The sequence below is a fragment of the Coregonus lavaretus genome, assembly GCF_964263955.1.
Source record: "Coregonus lavaretus genome assembly, chromosome: 6".
NCBI lineage: Eukaryota > Metazoa > Chordata > Actinopteri > Salmoniformes > Salmonidae > Coregonus > Coregonus lavaretus.
In genome coordinates, this window is record NC_139993.1 from 66,573,862 (window position 1) to 66,587,106 (window position 13,245).

General features: G+C 48.4%; 1 protein-coding gene across 1 annotated transcript in view; it reads right to left on the reverse strand.

Annotated features, from left to right (window-relative positions):
* oca2 (oculocutaneous albinism II) overlaps positions 1-13,245 on the reverse strand; it is a gene marked incomplete at both ends in the record, with an annotated part of 84,536 nt that overhangs the window by 5,376 nt on the left and 65,915 nt on the right. The window contains one exon of the mRNA XM_084163922.1: positions 11,289-11,382. Coding sequence (XP_084020048.1) covers positions 11,289-11,382 — 94 coding nt within the window. The remainder of the gene's footprint in view (positions 1-11,288; positions 11,383-13,245) is intronic.

Consider the following 13,245-nt stretch of genomic DNA (forward strand, 5'->3'; position numbering starts at 1 on the left):
TATCGGTAGTCTGTGTCAATAATCTGTATCAGTAGTCTGTGTCAATAGTCTGTATCGGTAGTCTGTGTCAATACTCTGTCTCTGTAGTCTGTATCAGTAGTCTGTGTCAGTAGTCTGTGTTAATAGTCTGTATCAGTAGTCTGTGTCAATACTCTGTCTCTGTAGTCTGTGTCAATAGTCTGTATCGGTAGTTTGTTTCAATAATATGTATCAGTTGTCTGTGTCAATAGTCTGTATCGGTAGTCTGTGTCAATAGTCTGTATCGGTAGTCTGTATCAGTAGTCTGTGTCAATACTCTGTCTCTGTAGTCTGTGTCAATAGTCTGTATCGGTAGTTTGTTTCAATAATATGTATCAGTTGTCTGTGTCAATAGTCTGTATCGGTAGTCTGTATCGATAGTCTGTATCGGTAGTCTGTGCCAGTAGTCTGTGCAGTAGTCTGTGTCGATAATCTGTATCGGTAGTCTGTGTCAAAAGTCTGTATCGGTTGTCTGTCTCAGTAGTCTGTGTCAGTAGTCTGTGCCAGTAGTCTGTATCGGTTGTCTGTGTCAGTAGTCTGTATCGGTTGTCTGTGTCAGTAGTCTGTGTCAATAGTCTGTGTCAGTAGTCTGTGTCCGTAGTCTGTGCCAGTAGTCTGTGTCAGTATGTTAAGTACATGTTGCTGAAGAGCTCCCCTGTGTTATGCTATAGAACTAAAGCGTCACTAGGAGTTCCATGTGATCATACTGTTAGAAGAGGCAAAGCCTCTACTGTACCAAGCCGTCACTACCCAGCAAATGGGGAAGATTCCCAGAACATTAGCTAAGATTCCCATTAGGTTCTAGTTAAGGTTTTATCTGACATTAGGATGATAAACATCCCAAAAACAATTAAAGCATGTTTTTTATAACAAAATGTTTTCGTTTTTTTATGTTTAAAATGAAATATCCTTGGAATGTTCTCCTAACATTCACTAAAATGTTGTGCACAACATCTGTAACAACCACCACAGAACATTCCCCTGTCGTTCTCATTAGGTTACCAGGTAAACGTAATAACACAATGTACCAGTAATGTTTTTAGAACATACTGCCACAACAAAATGTGAGATCAATATAAATGGGTCTGAGAAAACATTACGGGAACGTTCTGCTAACGTTGATGGAGAACATAACACCCAAGCAGGGAATACTCCCACAACGCTATAGTGTTGACGTTATGACATGATTGTTCCAATAACGTTCCCTTAAAAACATCAATCATGTCTGGATTCAATTAAAGCTACAATCCTTAATTGAAACAATAACAAAGCGTCACCCTGCCTCTGTTTTGGTAAAAAGCTGAGGGATGGGGCTGGAGAAATGTAACCACTGTCCAATTCATAGACAGAGCTATGGATGCAAGGACTGACCATCCATGATATCAAGATGATAGTTTTAACCCTGTTTTGAGGCGATACAGTGTCTGTTTACATTTACTTTGTTTACAAACATTAAGTACATTTTGGGTTCTGATGAGGTACCACAGTTGAACTAAGCTCATGAGGCATTTATAAGTTATGTTCTTCAAGAATCAATGGGTATATGTATAATTCAATTATACGTCCAAATATGGATGTAGCAACTAAGGATTCCAGCTTTAAATTGGTTCTGAGAAAACATTACTGGAACGTTCCACACATTAACGGAGATGCCATCTGAGTGTCAGACCTATAGAACTCTAGTTAGTTTGGTCAGGGTGTGAATATCATGTGTGTGTTGATTCTATGTGGACATTCTATGTTTTGTATTTCTATGTTTGGCCCGGGTGTGGTTCCCAATCAGAGGCAGCTGTCGCTCGTTGTCTCTGATTGGGGATCATACTTAGGCAGCCAGTTTTCCTGCCTGGGTTGTGGGATCTTGTTTGTGCTCGGTGAGTTTGGCTTGTTAGTGTATAGCTTTCCGACGTCACGTTTCGTTGCCTTTTGTATGTTTATTCAGTTTAATAAACATGTATGCATTTCACGCTGCGCCTTGGTCTGACCAGTCTCTCAACGACTGTGACACTGAGATACCTACCTAGGGTACAGGATCTTCCTGTGACCAGTTTCAGGAAAATAATCCTGCTGCAACATGAAATGTGAATTACTATGTGGATTATAATTACTGGATATTTTTGTATGGGTTGATACATTTTTCGTTAGGACCAATCAAGTCTGACATTTTAAAATGGAAATTACAAGTATTTTTAAACCTCGAATACACTACAAGTTCATTTCCTGGAGTGCAGGAAAGTTTCTCCTGCAACAGGGTGGTCAAACTAAGATTCTGTATAGCACAGGAGGCTGCTGAGGGGAGGACGGCTCATAATAATAGCTGGAATGGAGTTCATGGAATGGCATCAAACACATAGAAACCATGTGTGTGATGTGTTCGATATCAACCCATTCCACCCAGTGAAGGCCACCTGCGCTGTATAGACGTAACAACCAATGATGTGTATTGAATTGTTTTAAAAACATACTTCAACGATAATGGAAGTAGTTGTGAAAATGTTGCTGCAATGTTCTGCTAATATTGATGTGTAATGTAACATTATTATATGAAGTTGCCAAACTTTCAAACTTCTGACGTCATTATACATTATATATATATATTTTTTGTTTTGTTATGAGAACATTAGCGTCTGTAACCTCGTGTTGTACTGTATGTCTCTCGTTCGAAAAGCCTTGACAGTATTTGTCTCTGCATTATACATGCAGGATGGTGCTAAACCTGGTCATCATGCAAACAGAGGTCATCTCTAGAGACAGGAAGAGACTAAACTCATGATGATATAGACAGGTGCGTCACTTTCTGCTGAGCCATAAACTTTTACCCAGGATGCACAGCAGGACAGGACAGAACAGAGGCCACAGAAGAAAGGGCTTACACAATGATACAGCCAGGAGGAGGAGGAGGGGGAGAGGAGGGATGCAACTCTCTGTCTGTATCATTGTTTAAGCCCTTTCTCCCGTGGCCTCTCTCCCGTCTGTGTGATCTCAAACTAACATTTAATTAGATCCTATTGAAGCTCCTTGAGCGTCATACTGATATCAGCTGATAACATCTCACTGGTGCTGCATCCCAAATTGCACCCTATTCCCTATATAGTGCGCTAACTTTTGACCAGAGCCCGATATTGGGAACCGCGTGCCATTTGGGAGACATCCTGGGTGGCTGAGGATATTCTAAAGATAGGCTAAATGCATGCTCATCATCAGATAGTACACGACCTGGCCTCTGCTACATCAGGGCTGCGTCCCAAATGGCACTGTCACGATCGTCGGATATAGAGGACCAAGGCGCAGCGTGGAAGGTGAACATACTTATTTATTAAATGATACACGAACAAAACAACAAATCGATACGTGACGTCCACAGGTGCAAAACACGGAACAAGATCCCACAAACACTGTGGGAAAACCACCTGACTAAATATGGTTCCCAATCAGAGACAACCAGCAACAGCTGATACTCGTTGCCTCTGATTGAGAACCACTCTGGCCAACATAGATATACAAAAACTAGACTAGACACAACGAGCACAAAACATAAACTCTACACACCCTGGCTCAACTTAAAATAGTCCCTAGAGCCAGGGCGTGACAGGCACCCTATTCCCTATATAGTGCACTACTATTCTATTATCAAGCTGTCATCAGCTGGCTTCAATTCTGACCTGGGAGCATGTCCCAAATGGCATCCCATAGGGCTCTGGTCCAAATGAGCGTGCTATACAGGGAATAAGGGGAATTCACGGACAACTGAAGAAGTGAGGAAAGGTGGTTCGTACCTCTGCAGTACATTATATTGGTGGAACCAGAATGTTAAACTAAAAGCAACCTGCACCATTTATAGTGTTCTGCCTGAAAAAACATGAAATGCAACAGGGGAGATGTTTTTCCTGTGCTGGTCTGGTCTGGGCTGAGCAGTACTGCTGTTGTTACTGATTGCCAGGGTTGCTGGTGATTCTGGTTTTTGGCCAAATGGGGCCGGTCTGTGTGCACCTGCATTCCTCTGCCTGCCTAGTGAACCATTGAGAGAAGTCTAATTCTATGGGACCACTGTCCCCAGTCTACATGGTAGGCAGGCAGACAGACAGGCAGGCAGGCAGACAGGCAGGCAGACAGGCAGGCAGACAGGCAGGCAGACAGACAGACAGACAGACAGACAGGCAGACAGGCAGACAGGCTCAGAGCGCCAGAACGGTGACATCAGAGAGAGAGACCCACAGAAGGAGAGGGAAGGAGGGGAGGAGAAGGAGAGGAAGGAGGAGGCGGAGGAGAAGAGGAAGGAGAAGGAGGAGAGGGAGAGGAAGGAGGAGGATGGGAAGGAGGAGGAGGGGAGGAAGGAGGAGGAGGGGAGGAAGGAGGAGGAGGGGGAGGAGGGGAGGAAGGAGGGGGAGGAGGGGAGGAAGGAGGGGGAGGAGGGGAAGGAGAAAACTATGAAAGAGACTGAAGACTCCATTGATGGAACCCCCCCCAACTGATCCACAGATGATGCAATCTCTATTGCACTCCACACTGCCCTTTCCCACCTGGACAAAAGGAACAACTATTTGAGAATACTGTTCATTGACTACAGCTCAACACCATAGTGCCCTCCAAGCTCATCATTAAGCTAAGGACCCTGGGACTAAACACCTTGCTCTGCAACTGGATCCTGGACTTCCTGACGGGCCGCCCCCAGGTGGTGAGGGTAGGCAACAACACATCCGCCATGCTGACCCTCAACACAGGGGCCCCTCACGAGTGTACTCCCTGTTCAACCATGACTGCGTAGTCGCGCATGACTCCAACACCATCATTAAATTAAAGTTGTCGGTGGTAAGCCTGATCACCGATGACGATGAGACAGCCTATAGGGAGGAGGTCAGAGACCTGGCAGTGTGGTGCCAGGACAACAACCCCTCCCTCAACGTCAGCAAGACAAAGAAGCTGATCGTGGACTACAGGAAACGGAGGTCCGAGCACGCCCTCATCCACATCGACGAGGCTGTAGTGGAGCAGGTCGAGAGCTTCAAGTTCCTCTGTGTCCACATCACTAAGGACCTATCATGGTCTAAACACACCAACACAGTCGTGAAGAGGGCACGACAGTGGAGGAGGCTGAAAAGATTTGGCATGGGTCCTCAGATCCTCAAAAAGTTATACAGCTGCACCATTGACAGCATCTTGACTGGCTGGATAACCACTTGGTACGGGAACTGATTGCCATCCGACCGCAAGCCACTACAGAGGGTAGTGGGTACGACCCAGTACATCACTGGGGCCGAGCTCCCTGCCATCCAGGACCTCTATACCAGGCGGTGTCAGAGGAAGGCCCTAAGAATTGTCAAAGACTCCAGCCACCCAAGTCATAGACTGTTCTCTCTGCTGCCGCACGGCAAGCGGTACCGTCTTGACCCAGCAGGACCCTGAACAGCTTCTACCCCCAAGCCATAAGACTGCTAAATCGTTAGTTAAATAGTTAACCAATATTAACCTGGACTAACTGCACTGACCCTTTATGCACTAACTCTTTGACTCATCACATACGCTGCTGTTACTGTTTATTATCTACCCTGTTGCTTAGTGACTTTATCCCATCGACTTGGTACTGGTACCTTAGTCATTTAGCAGACTCTCTTATCCAGAGCGATTTACAGGAGCAATTAGGGTTAAGTGCCTTGCTCAAGGGCACATTGACAGATTTTTCACCTGGTCGGCACTGGCATTAAACCTGATGATTCAACCATATATAATCCCACTGGCATTAAACCTGATGATTCAACCATATATAATCCCCCTGGCATTAAACCTGATGATTCAACCATATATAATCCCACTGGCATTAAACTTGAAGATTCAACCATATATAATCCCACTGGCATTAAACCTGATGATTCAACCATATATAATCCCACTGGCATTAAACCTGATGATTCAACCATATATAATCCCACTGGCATTAAACCTGATGATTCAACCATATATAATCCCACTGGCATTAAACCTGATGATTCAACCATATATAATCCCACTGGCATTAAACCTGATGATTCAACCATATATAATCCCACTGGCATTAAACCTGATGATTCAACCATTTATAATCCCACTGGCATTAAACCTGATGATTCAACCGTATATAATCCCACTGGCATTAAACCTGATGATTCAACCATATATAATCCCACTGGCATTAAACCTGATGATTCAACCATATATAATCCCACTGGCATTAAACCTGATGTTTCAACCATATATAATCCCACTGGCATTAAACCTGATGATTCAACCATATATAATCCCACTGGCATTAAACCTGATGATTCAACCATATATAATCCCACTGGCATTAAACCTGATGATTCAACCATATATAATCCCACTGGCATTAAACATCATGGACAAATTCAGGTATGTTTATCCCCTTTTCGTTCCGTTTAAGAAACGTTTTTCAATAGAATCGGCAGAATGAATACACCCCTGATCACACGCAAACACAGTTCAACTTCATGGCAGCCACATACAAACAAGCATGATCCCTTTGATTATTGTATAATTCCTTCTCACATCTACGCGCTCTCCTCCTTTCACCTTTTCCCTTCGCTTGTGGACTTCATTACACAACACATCAGCTGTCTGTGACCAGGCGAAGAAAAAAAAAAAACTTTCCAAGCCAAACCTTCATATCATAACCGCTAACCGCTACACACAGCCTACATTGTTGTCAACCTATTAATGTCATAGTCAACATATCGACTAGAACTAATGCGTTAGTGACCTGCTACAATCGTGCACTACAGTGTACAGCCAGCAGTTTAGCAGTTACACAAAAGTTTGGACACACCTACTCATTCAAGGATATTTCTTTATTTAAACTATTTTTTACATAGTGGAATAATAGTGAAGTCATAAAAACTATGGAATAACACATATGGAATTATGTAGTAACCAAAAAAGTGTTAAACAAATCAACGTATATTTTATATTTGAGATCTTTCAAATAGCCACCCTTTGCCTTGATGACAGCTTTGCACACTCTTGGCATTCTCTCAACCAGCTTCATGAGGTAGTCACCTGGAATGCATTTCAATTAATAGGTGTGCCTTCTTAAAAGTTAATTTGTTGAATTTCTTTATGCGTTTGAGACAATCAGTTGTGTTGCGACAAGGTAGGGGGGTATACAGAAGATAGCCCTATTTGGTAAAAGACCATATTATGGCAAGAACAGCTCAAATAAGCAAAGAGAAATGACAGTCCATCATTACTTTAAGATATGAAAGTCAGTCAATACGGAACATTTCAAGTACTTTGAACGTTTCTTCAAGTGTAGTCGCAAAAACGTTCAAGTGCTATGATGAAACTGGCTCTCATGAGGACCGCCACAGAAAAGGAAGACCCAGAGTTACCTCTGCTGCAGAGGATAAGGTCATTAGAGTTACCAGCCTCAGAAATTGCAGCCCAAATAAATGCTTCACAGAGTTCAAGTAACAGACACATCTCAACATCAACTGTTCAGAGGGGACTGTGTGAATCAGGCCTTCAAGGTCGAATTGCTGCAAAGAAACCACTACTAAAGGACACCAATAAGAAGAGGAGACCTGCTTGGGCCAAGAAACACGAGCAATGGACATTAGACCGGTGGAAATGTGTCCTTTGGTCTGGAGTCCAAATTGGAGAATTGTGAGACACGGTGTGAGTGAACGGATGATCTCCGCATGTGTATTTCCCACCGTAAAGCATGGAGGAGGAGGTGTTATGGTGTGGGGATGCTTTGCTGGTGATACTGTCTGATTTATTTAGAATTCAAGGCACACTTATCCAGCATGGCTACAACAGCATTCTGCAGCGATACACTATCCCATCAGGTTTGCACTTAGTAGGGTTATCATATGTTTTTCAACAGGACAATGACTCAACACACCTCCAGGCTGTGTAAGGGCTATTTTACCAAGAAGGAGAGTGATGGAGTGCTGCATCAGATGACCTGGCCTCCACAATCCCCCGACCTCAACCCAATTGAAATGGTTTGGGATGAGTCGGACGGCAGAGTGAAGGAAAAGCAGCCAACAAGTGCTCAGCATATGTGGAAACTCCTTCAAGACTGTTGGAAAAGCATTCCAGGTGAAGCTGGTTGAGAGAATGCCAAGAGTGTGCAAAGCTGTCATCAAGGCAAAGGGTGGCTATTTGAAGAATCTCAAATATAAAATATATTCTGATTTGTTTAACACTTTCTTGGTTACTACATGATTTCATATGTGTTAATTTATAGTTTTGATCTCTTCACTACTTTTCTACACTGTATAAAAAATAAAGAAAAACCCTTGAATGAGTAGGTGTGTCCAAACCTTTGACTGGTACTGTATATATATATATCTGTCTTTTTCTCTCTGTGAAAAATGCTAAATTCCCCAACTTACGGACAGGTGGCATAGCCCCTCGCTGGACCATCCCCCAGCCATCCTCATGTTCTTCGTGCCTCCCTCTGCCTCCCCTGGTCCCCCAGCCCACAGCCTCCTGCCTCCCCCTGGCCCCCCAGCTCCCTAGCCTCCTGACTCCCCCTGGCCCCTGTCCCCCCAGCCCACAGCCCCCTGCCTCCCCCTGGCCCCCCAGCCCACAGCCCCCTGCCTCCCCCTGTCCCCCCAGCCCCCTGCCTCCCCCTGTCCCCCCAGCCCACAGCCCCCTGCCTCCCCCTGTCCCCCTGTCCCCCCAGCCCACAGCCCCCTGCCCCCCCTGCCTCCCCCTGTCCCCCAGCCCACAGCCCCCTGCCTCCCCTGGCCCCCCAGCCCACAGCCCCCTGCCTCCCCCTGTCCCCCCAGCCCCCTGCCTCCCCCTGTCCCCCCAGCCCACAGCCCCCTGCCTCCCCCTGTCCCCCTGTCCCCCCAGCCCACAGCCCCCTGCCCCCCCTGCCTCCCCCTGTCCCCCAGCCCACAGCCCCCTGCCACCCCCTATCCCCCCAGCCCACAGCCCCCTGCCTCCCCCTGCCTCCCCCTATCCCCCCAGCCCACAGCCCCCTGCCTCCCCCTGCCTCCCCCCAGCCCACAGCCCCCTGCCTCCCCCTGGCCCCCCAGCCCACAGCCCCCTGCCTCCCCCTGCCTCCCCCTATCCCCCCAGCCCACAGCCCCCTGCCTCCCCCTGCCTCCCCCCAGCCCACAGCCCCCTGCCTCCCCCTGTCCCCCCAGCCCACAGCCCCCTGCCTCCCCCTGTCCCCCTGTCCCCCCAGCCCACAGCCCCCCCTGCCTCCCCCTGTCCCCCAGCCCACAGCCCCCTGCCTCCCCTGGCCCCCCAGCCCACAGCCCCCTGCCTCCCCCTGCCTCCCCCTATCCCCCCAGCCCACAGCCCCCTGCCTCCCCCTGTCCCCCCAGCCCACAGCCCCCTGCCTCCCCCTGCCTCCCCCTATCCCCCCAGCCCACAGCCCCCTGCCTCCCCCTGTCCCCCCAGCCCACAGCCCCCTGCCACCCCCTGTCCCCCCAGCCCACAGCCTCCCCCTGCCTCCCCCTATCCCCCAGACCACAGCCTCCTGCCTCCCCCTGTCCCCCCAGCCCACAGCCCCCTGCCTCCCCCTGTCCCCCCAGCCCACAGCCCCCTGCCTCCCCTTGGCCCCACATCCCCCTGCCTCCCCCTGTCCCCCCAGCCCACAGCCCCCTGCCTCCCCCTGTCCCCCCAGCCCACATTCCTCTGCCTCCCCCTGTCCCCCCAGCCCACAGCCCCCTGCCTCCCCCTGTCCCCCCAGCCCACATCCCCCTGCCTCCCCCTGTCCCCCCAGCCCACAGCCCCCTGCCTCCCCCTGTCCCCCCAGCCCACAGCCCCCTGCCTCCCCCTGTCCCCCCAGCCCACAAGCCCCCTGCCTCCCCAGCTCCCCAGCCCACAGCCCCCTGCCTCCCCAGCTCCCCAGCCCACAGCCCCCTGCCTCCCCTTGGCCCCACATCCCCCTGCCTCCCCCTGTCCCCCCAGCCCACAGCCCCCTGCCTCCCCCTGTCCCCCCAGCCCACAAGCCCCCTGCCTCCCCAGCTCCCCAGCCCACAGCCCCCTGCCTCCCCTTGGCCCCACATCCCCCTGCCTCCCCCTGTCCCCCCAGCCCACAGCCCCCTGCCTCCCCCTGCCTCCCCCTATCCCCCCAGCCCACAGCCCCCTGCCTCCCCCTGTCCCCCCAGCCCACAGCCCCCTGCCTCCCCTTGGCCCCACATCCCCCTGCCTCCCCCTGTCCCCCCAGCCCACAGCCCCCTGCCTCCCCCTGTCCCCCCAGCCCACATCCCCCTGCCTCCCCCTGTCCCCCCAGCCCACAGCCCCCTGCCTCCCCCTGTCCCCCCAGCCCACATCCCCCTGCCTCCCCCTGTCCCCCCAGCCCACAGCCCCCTGCCTCCCCCTGTCCCCCCAGCCCACAGCCCCCTGCCTCCCCCTGTCCCCCCAGCCCACAAGCCCCCTGCCTCCCCAGCTCCCCAGCCCACAGCCCCCTGCCTCCCCAGCTCCCCAGCCCACAGCCCCCTGCCTCCCCTTGGCCCCACATCCCCCTGCCTCCCCCTGTCCCCCCAGCCCACAGCCCCCTGCCTCCCCCTGTCCCCCCAGCCCACAAGCCCCCTGCCTCCCCAGCTCCCCAGCCCACAGCCCCCTGCCTCCCCTTGGCCCCACATCCCCCTGCCTCCCCCTGTCCCCCCAGCCCACAGCCCCCTGCCTCCCCCTGTCCCCCCAGCCCACAAGCCCCCTGCCTCCCCAGCTCCCCAGCCCACAGCCCCCTGCCTCCCCAGCTCCCCAGCCCACAGCCCCCTGCCTCCCCAGCTCCCTAGCGCACAGCCTGACAGAACACAGGCCTGGGAGAGGGACTCCTGGGTAATGTAGGAAGTCATTTGTATAAAAGTCAATTCCCTTGGTTTCCCCTGTGTGTGAGGGTGTATTGGTTCCTAGACGTATTGACCAGGCTGCTGTGTAAACAAACAGACAGACAGGGCCCCCTCTCTCACAGGAGAGGTGGTTTTGGAAGAACCATATATTTAGAAATACATGGCTCTGGTCTGGGATGGGAATGGAATGGAAGGGGAATGTGACACACCAGGGTCAGAAAATCCCAGAGACAATCTTCTATCAATTATATCAACTAGACAATCTACATCTAGAGACATTTCTAGAGGTCTGGAAAGCCTTGGTAGAGCATGGCTGGCGGATGGTCCAGCGAGGGGCTATGCCACCTGTCCTTAATTTTTTTTTTCAGCTTCAGAGACCTGCCCACTTTTAACTTAATATGTAGTTTTTGTGTTTTAATATGATCACAGAGGCTACTGTGTGAGGTTTTAAAGAGGAGCACCAACCTGAAGAAATCCATGAAGGAGAAGCCGTAGCCATGTTGTTCAGCGATCCCCGCACACACCACATTGGCCGACGCACCAATCAACGTTCCGTTTCCTACAAACACAACAGAGATATCAGTGAAATGATCAATACACGGATATAATATGTATATATATATATATATAATATACAAACGGGCGTATTGTTTATTCTACTGCGAAAAACAATCTTGCTTTCTGTTCCACTGGTTAACACGTATGACCACACAATTTAAAACAGTTATGTGCTCATGTCACCTCACAAGTTTCAAAATTAGATTTATATACTTGTGAACTATGGTGGTCCTCTGTAGCTCAGCTGGTAGAGCACGGCGCTTGTAACGCCAAGGTAGTGGGTTCGATCCCCGGGACCACCCATACACACACAAAAAAAAATGTATGCACGCATGACTGTAAGTCGCTTTGGATAAAAGCGTCTGCTAAATGGCATATTATTATTATTATTATTATTATAACTAGACAGACTCACTTCATCTGTAATCAAAAACAGCCTTGACTAATTCCACATTTGTGAACCGCAGTATTTTACACAAACAAATGTTCTGATTTATTTCAGGTAAACACTTCAGGTACATTCTGCTGTGCTGATTGTAAAGGACGAGTTTCATTTAAAAAAATCAAAACGTTTTGACATGAATTAAAAACACATTGTTATGACGAGTTTCTCTGGCATCAAGTAATTGTTTTGAGTAGGATTTTTTCTTCTTCTAGGATTGGTGGAAGACGTAGGAGATCACATCTCAAACAACTTTTGAATAGACGTTTGGGATCAAATATCACAGATTCTTTACACGTAGTAATTGATTATATTTGCGAATGACATATTACATTTAGAGGGGTGACAGGAACAATCTAAGGGGAAACAGATATTTACTATGTCGGTGGAAAGTGGTCCTGTAACGATACCATGATAATTTGATATGGGATCAAATGGAGCCGATTTTGGGGATGAATAATCATTGTGAGAATTACAGAGAATGAAGTCTAAAGGGTAATCAAATTAAAAATACTCAGAGAACCTTGAGTGGTTTTCATCTTTTGAGAGAGTTTGTCATCTCCTTCTGGAGTAGTAACAAGGTATTAATTTCAAACAAACGATTAATGAGTTAAGGGAAGACAGTGGAATTATCGTCCCCATGCTTGTTGATGACTAAGAGTAAATGTTAACACTTTGTAAACTTTATTTTCCAGGAGAAAAGGGCTTTCATTATCTTTTACAGATGTTTCCGTGTATATGGTCTTGGGAAGAGTTGTTAGTTACATTCGGCAGTTTGATAAGCATGAAGATATTGGGATTATTCTGTACGTAAACCAGAAACACTATTTTTAGTATGACATGTTACATTTCGTATGGTATGTAATAATTTGCAAACGTACAATATGTTACGAATTTGCTAACTTGTGATATGTTACGAATTCCAATTTGTTGTGGCTAACGTTAGCTAGGTGGCTAACGCTAACGTTAGCTAGGCTAGAGTTTAGGGATTAAGGTTAGGAGTTAGGTTAAAGGGTTAAGGTTAGGGTTAGGGGAAGGGTTAGCTGAAAGGGTTAAGGTTAGGTTTCGGGTTAGGGGAAGGGTTAGCTAACATGCTAAGAAGTTGCAAAGTAGCTAAAAAGTAGTAAGTACACTACCAGTCAAAAGTTTGGACACACCTACTCATTCAAGGGTTTTTCTTTATTTTTACTGTTTTCTACATTGTAGAATAATAGTGAAGACATCAAAACTATGAAATAACACATATGGAATCATGTAGTAACCAAAAAAGTGTTAAACAAATAAAAATATATTTTATATTTGAGATTCTTCAGATAGCCACCCTTTCCCTTGATGACACCTTTGCACACTCTTGGCATTCTCTCAACCAGCTTCATGAGGTAGTCACCTGGAATGCATTTCAATTAATAGGTGTGCCTTGTT